The sequence below is a fragment of the Dipodomys ordii genome, unplaced genomic scaffold, assembly GCF_000151885.1.
Source record: "Dipodomys ordii isolate 6190 unplaced genomic scaffold, Dord_2.0 Scaffold7, whole genome shotgun sequence".
Taxonomy (NCBI): Eukaryota; Metazoa; Chordata; class Mammalia; order Rodentia; family Heteromyidae; genus Dipodomys; species Dipodomys ordii.
Window position 1 is genome coordinate 2879315 of NW_012267223.1, and position 11864 is coordinate 2891178.

At 46.4% G+C, this 11864-nt stretch overlaps 1 protein-coding gene across 1 annotated transcript in view; it reads right to left on the reverse strand.

Annotated features, from left to right (window-relative positions):
- Positions 1-6341: 6341 nt before the first annotated feature.
- Mfsd11 (major facilitator superfamily domain containing 11) overlaps positions 6342-11864 on the reverse strand; it is a 27653-nt gene continuing 22130 nt past the window's right edge. Inside the window, exons 11-13 of the mRNA XM_013037838.1 lie at positions 8933-9107; positions 8057-8192; positions 6342-7324 (exon numbers count right to left, since the gene is read on the reverse strand). Coding sequence (XP_012893292.1) covers positions 7160-7324; positions 8057-8192; positions 8933-9107 — 476 coding nt within the window. The 3' untranslated portion in view covers positions 6342-7159. The remainder of the gene's footprint in view (positions 7325-8056; positions 8193-8932; positions 9108-11864) is intronic.

Sequence of the window (11864 nt, forward strand, 5' to 3'; positions counted from 1 at the left end):
CCAAAAAAAAAAAAGTTCATGAATTGCTTATCTCCAATAAACTACAAAAAAAAAATCTGAAAGTGGAGCTCTGGCTCAAGTTGTAGAGCACTAGCTCTGAGCAAAAACGCTCATAGACAATGCCCAGGTCCTTAGTTCAAGCCCCAGGGCTTGAAAAAATAGTAATAAAGAAAATTAAGGCCAGGCAGTGGTAGCTCATGCCTATAATCCTAGCTACCTGATATATGAGGATAAGTTTGAAGTCAACCAGGGCAGGAAAGTCCCTGAGACACTTATTTCCAATTATCAAAAAGCTAGAAATGGGCTGGCTACGGGTGGCTCACGCCTGTAATCCTACTACTCAAGAGGCTTGAGATCTGAGGACAGCAGTTCAAAGCCAGCCAAGCAGGAAAAATTGTAAGATTCTTATCTCCAATATACCACTTAAAAACCAGAAATGGAGCTGTGGCTCAAAAGTGGTAGAGTGCTAACTTTGAGCAAAAGAAAAAAAAGCTCAAGGACAGCACCCAGGACCTGAGTTTAAGCCCCATGACCTCCCCCCCCCCCCACACACACACAAAGGCTGGAAGTGGAGCTGTAGTTCAAGTGTTACAATGTTATTCTTGAGTGGAACAGCTAAGGAGTTAATGTCCCAGTACAAAAAGATGAAGATGAAGGAAGGAAGGAGGAAGGAGGAGGAGGAGGAGGAGAAAGGAGAAGGAGTGGTGGTGCAGGAGGAGGAGGAGGAGAATTATTCCCTAGTTTCTGTAGTTACACTGATCCCCAAAGGAATAAAATAGTAAGGAAACTAATCTTTCTAGGAGACACAAGACCTCATGGAGCCAAATAGCCATAATGAACCAAAATATTTTCTTTTCTTTTTTTGGTCAGTTGTGGGGCTTGAACTCTGTGCTTGGGTGCTGTCCCTGTGCTCTTCTGCTCAAGGCGAGTGCTCTACCGCTTGAGCCAAAATATTTTCTAAGTGGAAGGATCTGCTTGTGCTGGAATGATGTCTTTGAGTCTGAAACAAGCTGTGGCTGAAGCACAAATCCTAGCTGCATGGCTGAGCACACGCAGTGGGTTCTGGGTATCGGCGGAGCAGAGCCCCCTAAACCCTGCAGGACTCCATCCACAGTACAGATCGGAAGACTACACACCCACAAGCCAAGGGAAAACACTTGATTACAAACGAAAGGTGGGGGGTGGGGGGAGAGGTTCTTAAAACACTCTCAGTGTCTACAATGAGTCATCAAGACTTGGCTGACAGTTCATTTGACAATTATCCCTGAAGAACCCTTTCAAAATGTAAAACTGCAAAAGAAAAAAAGAAAAAGGCAGCAGGCAGAATATCAACAGCAAGCTGGAAGGACTGGGGTGTATACCAACATGTTAAAGAGGAAATAAGAGGACCTAGGAACTGAAGAGAATCAAAGCACAAGTGAGCTTACGTCCTCTGGACTGGGCTTCAATCCAGTGGTGAGCAGCATCCTTTAAGTTCTCCAGGACAGCTCACCCACAATGAAGGCCCAGAACACGAGAACTTCCAGATTTAATGCCAACAATAAACCCCCTCTCCATCAGACACATGGGGCAGTGCCCGGGGTGGGTTTTCTCACCCTGCACCCAAAACTGAAAGAAAGAGGAGTGATGGAACACTCAAACATGCTAGCTTCTTGAAAGAAAGCCGAGTCATGGAACACCCAAACATGCTAGCTTTTTGGCCTCCTAGGTTAACACAAAATTAAAGTTTAGTATATTATTGGCTGGGGGTATGTAGTTCAAGGGTTCAGTGTATAATCCTAGCTACTCAACAGGTTCAGGGCTGAGGATAACAATTTGAAAATCAACCCAAGCAGACAAATCTGAGACTCTTACCTCCAGTTAACCAGCAAAAAGGAGTTCACGTCCCAGCACAGGCACTGAAAATTTAAATCCTGGCACTGGTGGCTCACACCTGCAATCCTAGGTACCTAGGAGGCTGAGATCTCAGAATCTAGGCTGAAAGCCAACCCAGGCAGAGAAGTCCATCAGACTCTTACCTCCAACAAACCAATAGAAAACTTGAAGTAGAGCTGTGGCTCAAAGTGGTAGAGCCCTAGTCTTAAGCAAAAAACAAAACAAAAAAAACAAAACAAAAAACCCTCAGAGATAACGCTCAGGCTCTGAATTGGAGCCCTACAACAGCCATGCGCGTGCACACACACGCACACAGGCACACACGCAGATGTATGGCTCAGTGGCATTAGGTATATTACTTCCCACACAACTACCACCATCCATCTCCACAAATTTTATTTTGTAAAACTGAAACTCTAGCCAGGCACTGGTGGCTCACGCCTGTAATCCTAGCTACTCAGAAGGCTGATATCTGAGGACTGTGGTTTGAAGCCAGCTGGGGCACAAAAATCCATGAGACTCTTATCTTCAATGAACTACAGAAAAAAAGCTAGAAGTGAAGCTATGGCTAAAGTGGTAGAGCACTAGCCTTGAAGGGGAAAAAAATCCTGGAGCTCTACGCTCACAAAGGAATGCACTTCTCCACAGTCCCCACCCTACCATTTTACTTCCTGCTTGCAAGTTCTGGTAACTAGGTACCTTATGTGAGTGTGTCGTGCGTTTATCCTTTTGTGACTGACTCATTTCACTGAGCACAGGTCCAGGCCTGCCTGCACTGCAGCCATCTGTTTCTTTCCTTTTTATCGTGGATGGTGGGCCATCGTCATCCCTGCACGTGTCCTGTATCCACCCATCTGCCATGTGCACTCCTGCGCATTCCACTTTTTTGGCTACTGTATGAGTGACTGCTTTCAATGTTGGTGGGACATATGTAAGTGGAGCTCTTAGATGTGCTCATTTTACTGTTAGTGTTTTGAGGATGATAACTTTTTCATGTGTGCCAGTATTGCGACTTTAACTCAGGACCTGGGACGCTATCCTTGAGCTTTAAAAAAAATCAAAACTAGCATTCTACCACTTGAGCCACAGCTCTACTTCCAGCTTTTAGCTGGTTAATTGGCAGTACTGAGTCTCACAGAGGGGCTCAGTGGTAGAGCGCTTGCCTGGAATGCCTGAGGCCCTGGGTTCGATTCCTCAGCACCACATAAGCAAAAAGAAAAAAGCCGGAAGTGGTGCTGTGGCTCAAGTGGTAGAGCGCTAGCCCTGAGCTGAAGAGCTGAAGGACAGTGCCCAGGTCCAGAGTTCAGGCCCCACGAGTGGACCCCCCCCCAAAAAAAAAGAGTCTCATAGACTTATTTTCCTGCTACAAACTGGCTTTGACTGTGAGGCTTCAGGGAAAAAACAAAAACAAACAAACAAACAAAAAAACGACACCTTGCTGGACATCAGTGGTTCATGCCTGTAATCCTAGCTACTCAGGAGGCTGAGATCTGAGGATTGCAGTTTGAAGCCAGGCTGGGCAGGAAAGTCTGTGAAACTCCTACCTCTAATAAACTACTCAGGAAAAGTCCGAAGTGGCACTGTGGCTCAAGTGGTAGAGAGCTAGCCTTAAGCACAAAGAGGCTCAGCGACAGTGCCCAGTCCTTGAGTTTAAGCCCCAGGATCTGAAAATAAACAAACAAACGAATAAGAAAGCCAGAAGTGAGCTACAGTGCAAGTGGTAGTGTGCTAGCCTTGAATGCAAAAGCTCATGAACAGTTCCCAGACCCTGATTTCAAGCCCCAGGGCTGATGCAAAGAAAGGAAGAAAGGAAGGAAGAAGGAAAGAAAGAAAAGAGAGAGGGAGGGAGGGAGGGAAGGAGAGAAGGAGGGAGGGAGGAATGAAGGAAGGAGGAAAGGAAGGAAGGAAGGAGAGAGAGATACAGAAATGATTGACAGAAAAACAGAACAGGCTTGGTTGAGGGGACACAGGCACCATCTCAGGAGGGGAGGGCTAACAAAGAGGCTGAATGAGGACAGATATATAGTCCATATAGTTTATTTGTATGTATGAAAATAGCACAATGAAACCTGCTGAAATTGTCTGAAGGGGAAGGAAGGAGGATGGAGGAGTGACAGAGGCAGTGAGGTGACAGGGGAACACTATGTGGAAATGTCACAACAAGCCCTCTAACAACTCACGTATGTTCATTTTAAACAATTGACAGCTACTCAGGAGGCTGAAATCGGAGGATCATGGTTCAAAACCAGCTTCGACAGCAAAGTCTGTGAGACATATCCAATTAACCAGCAAAAAGCCAGAAGCGAGCTATGGCTCAAGGGATAGAAAGCCAGCTTTGAGCAAAAAAGAAAATCAAGAGTCCTTAAGCCCTGAATTCAAACCCCACAGTATTGTGCGCATACATACACACACTCGAGCTTAAAATAAGTAAAACCAAGTGGGAGGCAGGCCAAGCTGGATTCCCGACCCAGATACCCCAATGCCCCGCTTCATTCCAGGTCCCTTTGATCAGAATCAGCAGGAACCCCACAGTGCCACAGGATACAGCTTCCTGAATCAAACCTGTCATTCACCTGGTTGTGCAGATGCTCTGTGGTGGTGGGGGTCCGCTTGTGGGAGCCCCCGGGGTGATGGGCAGCCCCAGAACCCACTCACGTGTGAGTCCAGGCTGGGACTGCCCACTGGCATCTCACGTACCATGTGGCCAGGGTGGTGGGATGAGGACTTCTGCCCTGTCTGACTCTGTGGCTTTTCCTGTACCATTCTTTGGTAAAGATAGCTGCTGTGTAGAGGGCTGGCCTGGAGGACAGCTCCAGAAGACTGGGGACAGAGGACAGTCTACAGACTAGAGCTATCCGAAACTAGGACCCTTAGGCCAACAAGCCGTGACAAACTCCTGCCGTCAATGGCACAAGCAAGCTGGGGACATGGGGCTGCAGCCCTGACAACCTCAGCCCAGCTCAGCTGCACACCTGGGGGCACTGGCGTGTGTGCTCACAAACAGCTAGGCTGGGAGGGAATTTACTATACTTTCATTAGAAAAGCATAACACCTACGTAAACAATAATGCACTTCCAAAGATAGCAGACCATTTGTGCTATGTCTTAAAACAGCATTTAGAAATTTTTCTTGTACGGCCAACTAAGCTAACTGAGGTTACCTCAACTTCAAGAAAGAAGATCAGGCATTGCATGGCGTGCATACCTATCATCCCAGCTATACGGGAGCAGCGATTAGGAGGAACGAAGTTTGAGGCCGGCGTGAAGCCCCATTTCAGCCAACAAACCAGGTGAGGTGGAATGTGCCTATAATCCAAAGCTATGTGAGAGGCTTGCGGGGAGCTGCAGTCCAAGGCTAACCAAGGCAAAAACGCAAGATCTTACCTAAAAAATAAAGCACGACAAAGGCTGGAGGCATGGCTCAAGAAGCAGAACGCCTAGCAAATATAAGGCCCTGAGTTCACATTCCAATATTGCACAAGAAAAGTACAATTTTAAGTCTAGAAGAGGAGAGTTTAGGGCTGCCCAAAGGTGAGATTCCCTAAAAATTTAAGCTAACAACTCCTGTCATCAAACGTGGAAAATCGGGGTGGGAAGGTGGCTTAGTGGTAGAGTGCTTGAGTTCATGAAACCCTGGGTTCGATTCCTCAGTATCACATAAATTGAAAAAGCCGGAAGAGGCACTGTGGTTCAAGTGGTAGAGTGCTAGACTTGAGCAGAGAGAGGTTCAGGGACAGAGCCCAGGCCCCAAGTTCAAGTCCCAGGACCAGCAAAAGCAAAAGCAAAAACAACAACAAAAAAAAAAACCCCTGAAAATCAACTCATTGCATTTCATTGGATTTTCAAGTCAATAAAACATTTCTAAACTTTTGGCAGGGTAAAATGAAGTATGGTAATATACTGGAATTTAATAATGGTGATGAGTACACAACCCTGTAAATAGAGTTTTTTTTGTTTTTTGTTTTTTTTTTAAGCCCAAGTACCTGTTGCTCAGAAATAATTCTAGCTACTAAGGAGCCTGAGTTCAAAGCCAGCCTGGGTAGGAAAGTCCACTGATTTTTTTGTTTTTTGTTGATTGTGGGGCTTAAATTCAGGGCCTGGGCACTGTCCCTGAGCTCTTTTTGCTCAAGGCTAGCACTCTACCACTTTGAGCCACAGTGCCACTTCCAGTTCTCTGGTGTTTAATTGAGGTAAGAGTCTCCTGCCTGGACTGGCTTTGAAATGTGATCCTAGACCTCAGCCTCCTGGGTGGCTAGGATTACAGGCATGAGACACCAATTAACCACCAAAAAGCTGGAAGTGGAGGTGTGACTCAAATGGTAAGAATGCCAGCCTTGAGTGAAAAAGTTTAGGGACAGCACCAGGCCCTGAGTTCAAACCCCACAATCAACAAAAAACAAAAAAAATCAGTGGACTTTCCAGCACAATTAAAAAAGAAGAAAAAAAAAAGCCCATGAAATTGTACTCTTTAAAATGGTGAATTTTATGGTTTCTGAAGTATATTGCAATTTTCAGAATTTTATGGAGGAAGTGAACATTTGCATTTAAACGTTTTCCAAATAGTTCTGCCCTACTCCTGGAGCACAGCGACTGAGGGGTCTAACTTAGCCCTAGAACTTGCTGGGGTTTTTGTTGTTGTTTGCATTGTATCTTTCAGGAAAATGACTAGCAAAAGCCCTCCCTTAGCTTAAATTTCCAATGTTTTTGTTTTTGTCACAGATGTTGCACTTACATTTTAAGCAAGACAATGTTTACCTCATTTTATAATACTTAATTGGCCCGTCTTGCTATGAGGAAGGTAAGAGAACTTTGGGAGGAAAGCTCTCCAAGAGGAAGCCATCTTTTTGAAGTCAGATGCACCTCAGCATTGGACTGCTCCACAGTAACCGCGTGGCGTGGCCTGGGCATCTCCGTAGCACACAGCAAGCTTGCCTCGCCCAGCGAGGCTCTCTGTAGGACAATGGCAGGATGGCTCAATGGGCACAGGAGAGAGAAGAAAACCTCTGCACTGTCTAACATGATTATAAAGAACTTGAGATAGGTGAATCAGAAAACAACATCTTTGAACAATTATAACCACACAACAGGATTCCCTTATTCCGCTTGTTAAATAGCTAAGCAGCTGTAAACTTCAGTACCGACTCTGTCTGATGGAACAGTCTCAGGCTTTCATTTTTCCATACTCGCATCATCCACGCGTTGTGGAAATGCTAGACGGCTTCTGCAGCCAGCTCTGGAGCAGCTGCGGTCTCCGAAGGTGCACGCCTCCCTTCCCCGGAACCTCATCAAATGCTTCGGTACTCAGAGCCCCGGGCCACGACGGTGGCAGCATCCCATTCCACAGTGAAGAATGAAATCGTTCCGAAGAACCCAAACACCACCATGAGCAGGAGTTGCCAGTGAAGGAGAAGGTAGTTGCTGTAGAAAAACGCTACGGCTGCGCAGATGGACTACAAAGAAATGAGACATATCAGAGTGCCCACAGGGCTGAACGACTCCATAAGCAGCTCCATAGCCAGCTCCGACACTCCTGACCCCCAGGACAGCACTGGCTTTCCCCTCAGACACAACTTCACTTGTCACTACCTCCCCAGCAGGCAGGCCCCACGGGCTCTGTGGACAGAGCAGAGATCAGCCTCTCCTCCTTCCAGCAGCACGCTGCCGATAACATGCTGGTTGGGAAAAGCACTTGTCTGCGTGGTGGGTGAAGGGAAATCTCTCATCTCAGTGCAGAGACCAGAATGGACACTCTTTGTCTCCAAGTGGGGGGAAGCTCACTGCTTCCTGGTTCTACTCAAAAATCCCTTCAAAGGATGCCCCTGATTTCCATTTAAAAACCACCATAGCACCAAGCGCCAATGGCTCACTCCTATAATGCTAGCTACTCAGGAGGCTGAGAAATGAGGATCGCCATTCAAAGTCAACCTGGGCAGGAGAGCCCATGAGACTCTTATCTCCAATTAGCCACCAATAAAAAAGCTAAAGGAAGAGCTGGGACTCACGTAATAGAGTGCTAGCCTTGAGCACAAGAGCTCAGGGACAGCACCTAGACCCTGAGTTCAAACCCCAAGACTGACACATGTACACCTGAAAAAAAAAAAACCCAACCCATAAAAGAAATGACCAAATAAAAACAGGTAAGCATGAAGGCAAAGCACTTTCAACATGATTTGGATGGTTACCTGAACAAACTTAAAGACCGCGAAGGCTGGAGCACTGTCTTCAGAGTAGAGAAAGCCCAGGATGCTGAGCAGCTGGGTATTGAAGCAGCTGTCTCCCAGGCCCAACAGAAAACTGCACAGGATGGCGATTTCTTTGCTAAAGAAAATACAGATTGATTCAGAGCTACTTAAAATATAAAAGCAACTCACCCACAAAAGCTTTAACCATGTGGGAACAAAGATAAATGGATCCTAGAATTTTCAGGTCTGTTTTGCAATGCTGGGGCTGGTGTCCAGGGCCTTGCATATGCTGGAACATGCTACTCTCCAGCTCCTGCAGTAGGATTTACAGTCAGAAATTAGACTCAAATGCACATGGCTTCACATTTGAGCAACCTCTAGTCTACTATCTGAGATGCCAGTACTGATTTTTAGGCTCTGCTCCACTCAGATTTATGGATACTTACACAAACATCTGTATCTATAATGAATTTCAGAGTGGAATGCAATCAACCAATTGCCTCCAAACTCTTGTGAACCCCCAGCTGGCAGTCTCCCTCACCACCCTTCTCCCCTTTGCTGTTCCTCCAAGCCCTAACTTTGGGATAGGTCACTACTAATGCAGAAATATAAAATTCAGATCAGATCCTCTATGCTCCTTCCTTGATGAGGAGGCAGATTTAGCAGGAGAAAAGGTTAAAAGCAACCATTACAAAATAACTTGGGAATCTCTAAGGATTTCTACTTAAACTCATTCTGGCTCCATTAACATTTGACAGATGACCTTTTAAAGAGAAGAACCTCTCTGAGGAGGATTAGGGCTCTCTTCCAAATACCCAGTGAGCCTTTCCTCCCACCTACCCTCCCTCAAGTCAAGGGTGGTGGTGGTAACTGTACCTGGGTCTGATGTAGGCACTGCTGTTGGTTCCCTCCACAGGGGCGATCGGGGCATCTCCAGGCATGTTGAGAAATATTAAGTAAAAAGCTATAAAGTGCACCAGGATGCCCAACAACACCACTGGGTTTCTACCAAAACGATTATCCTTGCTCAGCAGTCCAAAGAGGCTTCCACCTAGAAACCAAGATGGCAGACACATCACTAATGTTACCAGCAAGTTACTTAACTAGTTCTGAGTTCTAATCCAAGGAATGAATGTCCTCAACTGTCCAATATCTTCCCCACAAACGCACTTGCAGCAATGACGAACAGATACCAACGACTACAACTGAATGTGAAGTAGTAGCAGTTCTGTAATGGTCCTGCTCTTCTTGAATGAACTGTTATACCCCCAAAGTAACCCCTTTTGAATTACAGCTTATAAGAGAAACAGTTTCAAAAGTGCACAACCGCTCAACCACAGCTGCTAGAGACCACGCCCATTTTTCCACAGGGAAAAAGGCTTCATGAAGGTTTCACAATGGGAACAGCGTAGACCCTTGACAGCACAAGGACAGAAGACCACGAGTTGTCACTTTTAAAATTCTTACTGTACCAACAAACATAAATCTGTACCACCCTGAGTGGCATGGTGCTGGCCTAGTATGTCCAAGGATCTGGGTACCAACCTTAACACACTGGGGGAAGGATGCCAGCTGAAAACATCTACTGTTCCATAGCACAGTGGACTAACTATAGTTGATGGAAACCAGTGGAATATCTCAAAATAGCTACTAGAAAGGACATCCAGTTTTCCCAACACAAAGAAACGAATGAAGGCTGTGCTGGTTACCCTCCCCTGATCCCTGATCATTACACACTGACCAAAGATGTACTGAAATGTCACACTGTACCGTGTTAAAATCTAGTCATGTAGGGCTGGGAAGGTGGCTCAGTGGTAGAGCGCTTGCCTTGCATGCCTGAGGCCCTGGGTTCAATTCCTCAGCACCATATAAGCAAAAAGAAAAAAGCCGGAAGTGGCGCTGTGGCTCAAGTGGTAGAGCGCTAGCCTTGAGCTGAAGAGCTGAGGGACAGCGCCCAGGCCCAGAGTTCAAGTCCCACGACCGACAAAAAAAAAAAAAAAAAATAATAAAAAAAATAAAAATGAATGTAGGAACATATCGTCATTCACTATGAATGAGCACACCTAGGCACAAATCCTTTTTACTGATGCTCAACCAAATTTTCCAACTTTATCATAGTATAAAAGCCATCTGTAGGCCAGGTGACTGTTACTCATGCCTGTAATCCTATTTAGGGTGCTGAGATCTGAGGATTGAGGTTTGAAGCCAGCCCAGGCAGTATTAACCACCAAAAAGCTGGGAGTGGAGCTGTGGCTCAAGTGGTAGAGTGCTTGCCTTGCATGCATGAAGCCCTGGGTTTGTATTCCTCAGCACCACATAAGCAGAAAAAGCTGGAAGTGGCACTGTGGCTCAAGTGGTAGTGTGCTAGCCTTGAGCTGAAGAGCTGAGGGACAGCGCCCACGCCGAGTTCAGGCCCCACAACCAAAAAACAAAACAAAAAACAAAAAAACAGTCAAGCAAGAACACAAGGCCCTGAGTTCAAACCCCAGTACCAACACCAAGAAAAACATGTATTCATCAGAGACCCTGTTTCATGTTTTGAACTTCAATCTTTTCCCAGGCTTGATATGAGCCATGTCCTCTTTCATGATTCTGGGCAAGAGCAGTGAGCCACGGCTCCCACTCAGCCACCCAATCACAAAGTTAAGCAGAAGGGAGCTGGGAAGGCGGCTCAGTGGTAGATTGCTCACCTTGCATGCATGAGGCTCTGGGTTCGATTCCTCAGCACCACAGAAGCAGAAAAAGCTAGAAGTGGCACTGTGGCTCAAGTGGTAGAGCGTTAGCCTTAAGCTGAAGAGCTGAGGGGCAGCGCCCAGGCCCAGAGTTCAGGCCCCACAACCCAGAAAGGAAAAAAAAAGAGTTAAGCAGAAGGCTAACTGTTGGGGAGTTTGGTGCTAAATGGATTTTGACTTAGCAGGATGGAGTTCCTTACTGGTGGGCTATGATTCTATCACGTGATCTACCTAATAAAATTTTGATATGAGGTCCAGGGAGAATCCTGGTTATTGAGCACATCTGTGTCTCAGGAGGGAAAAGATGTGCTAGGTGCCAGAAGCTGAAGGCTTTCCTGAGTTCTGGGACTTTGTTTTGACAAATGATCACACACACACACACACACACACACACATACATACCACACACACACACAGACACACATCGCCTTGTGGCCAGATTCTGAAGTGGGGGGAAGAGGGGTCTGGCGGGCCTAAGCCTTTAACTCGTGGGGCTTGGACAGAAGCTGGGCAGTTCATGTCACAACTGAGTTAAACTGCAGCTTACGCACTTGGTGCTGTTTTTGGGGGGGGATTGATATCTAACCAACCTTGTATTCCTGGGATAAATCCTACTTGGACATACTATATTATCTTTTTTTTTTGGTTGTGGGGCTTGAACTCTGGGCCTGGGCACTGTCCCTCAGCTCTTCAGCTCAAGGCTAGTGCTGTACCACTTGAGCCACAGCGCCACTTCTGGTTTTCTGGTGGTTAATTGAAGTCTCACGGACTTTCCTGCCTGAGCTGGCTTTGAATCATGATCCTTAGATCTCAGCCTCTAAGTAGCTAGGATTACAAGCGCGAGCCACCAGTGCCTTGTGTGAACTCACACAAGACCTGGGCACTGTCCCTTTGTTTCTGTTGCTCAAGACTAATACTCTACCATAAGAGCCACAGCTCCATTCCCAGCTTTTTGCTGGTTAAGTGGAGATAAGAATCTCCTGGACTTAAGCTGGGCGCTGGTGGCTCACGCCTGTAATCCTAGCTACTCAGGAGGCTGAGATCTGAGGATCGCGGTTCAAAGCCAGCCCGGGTAG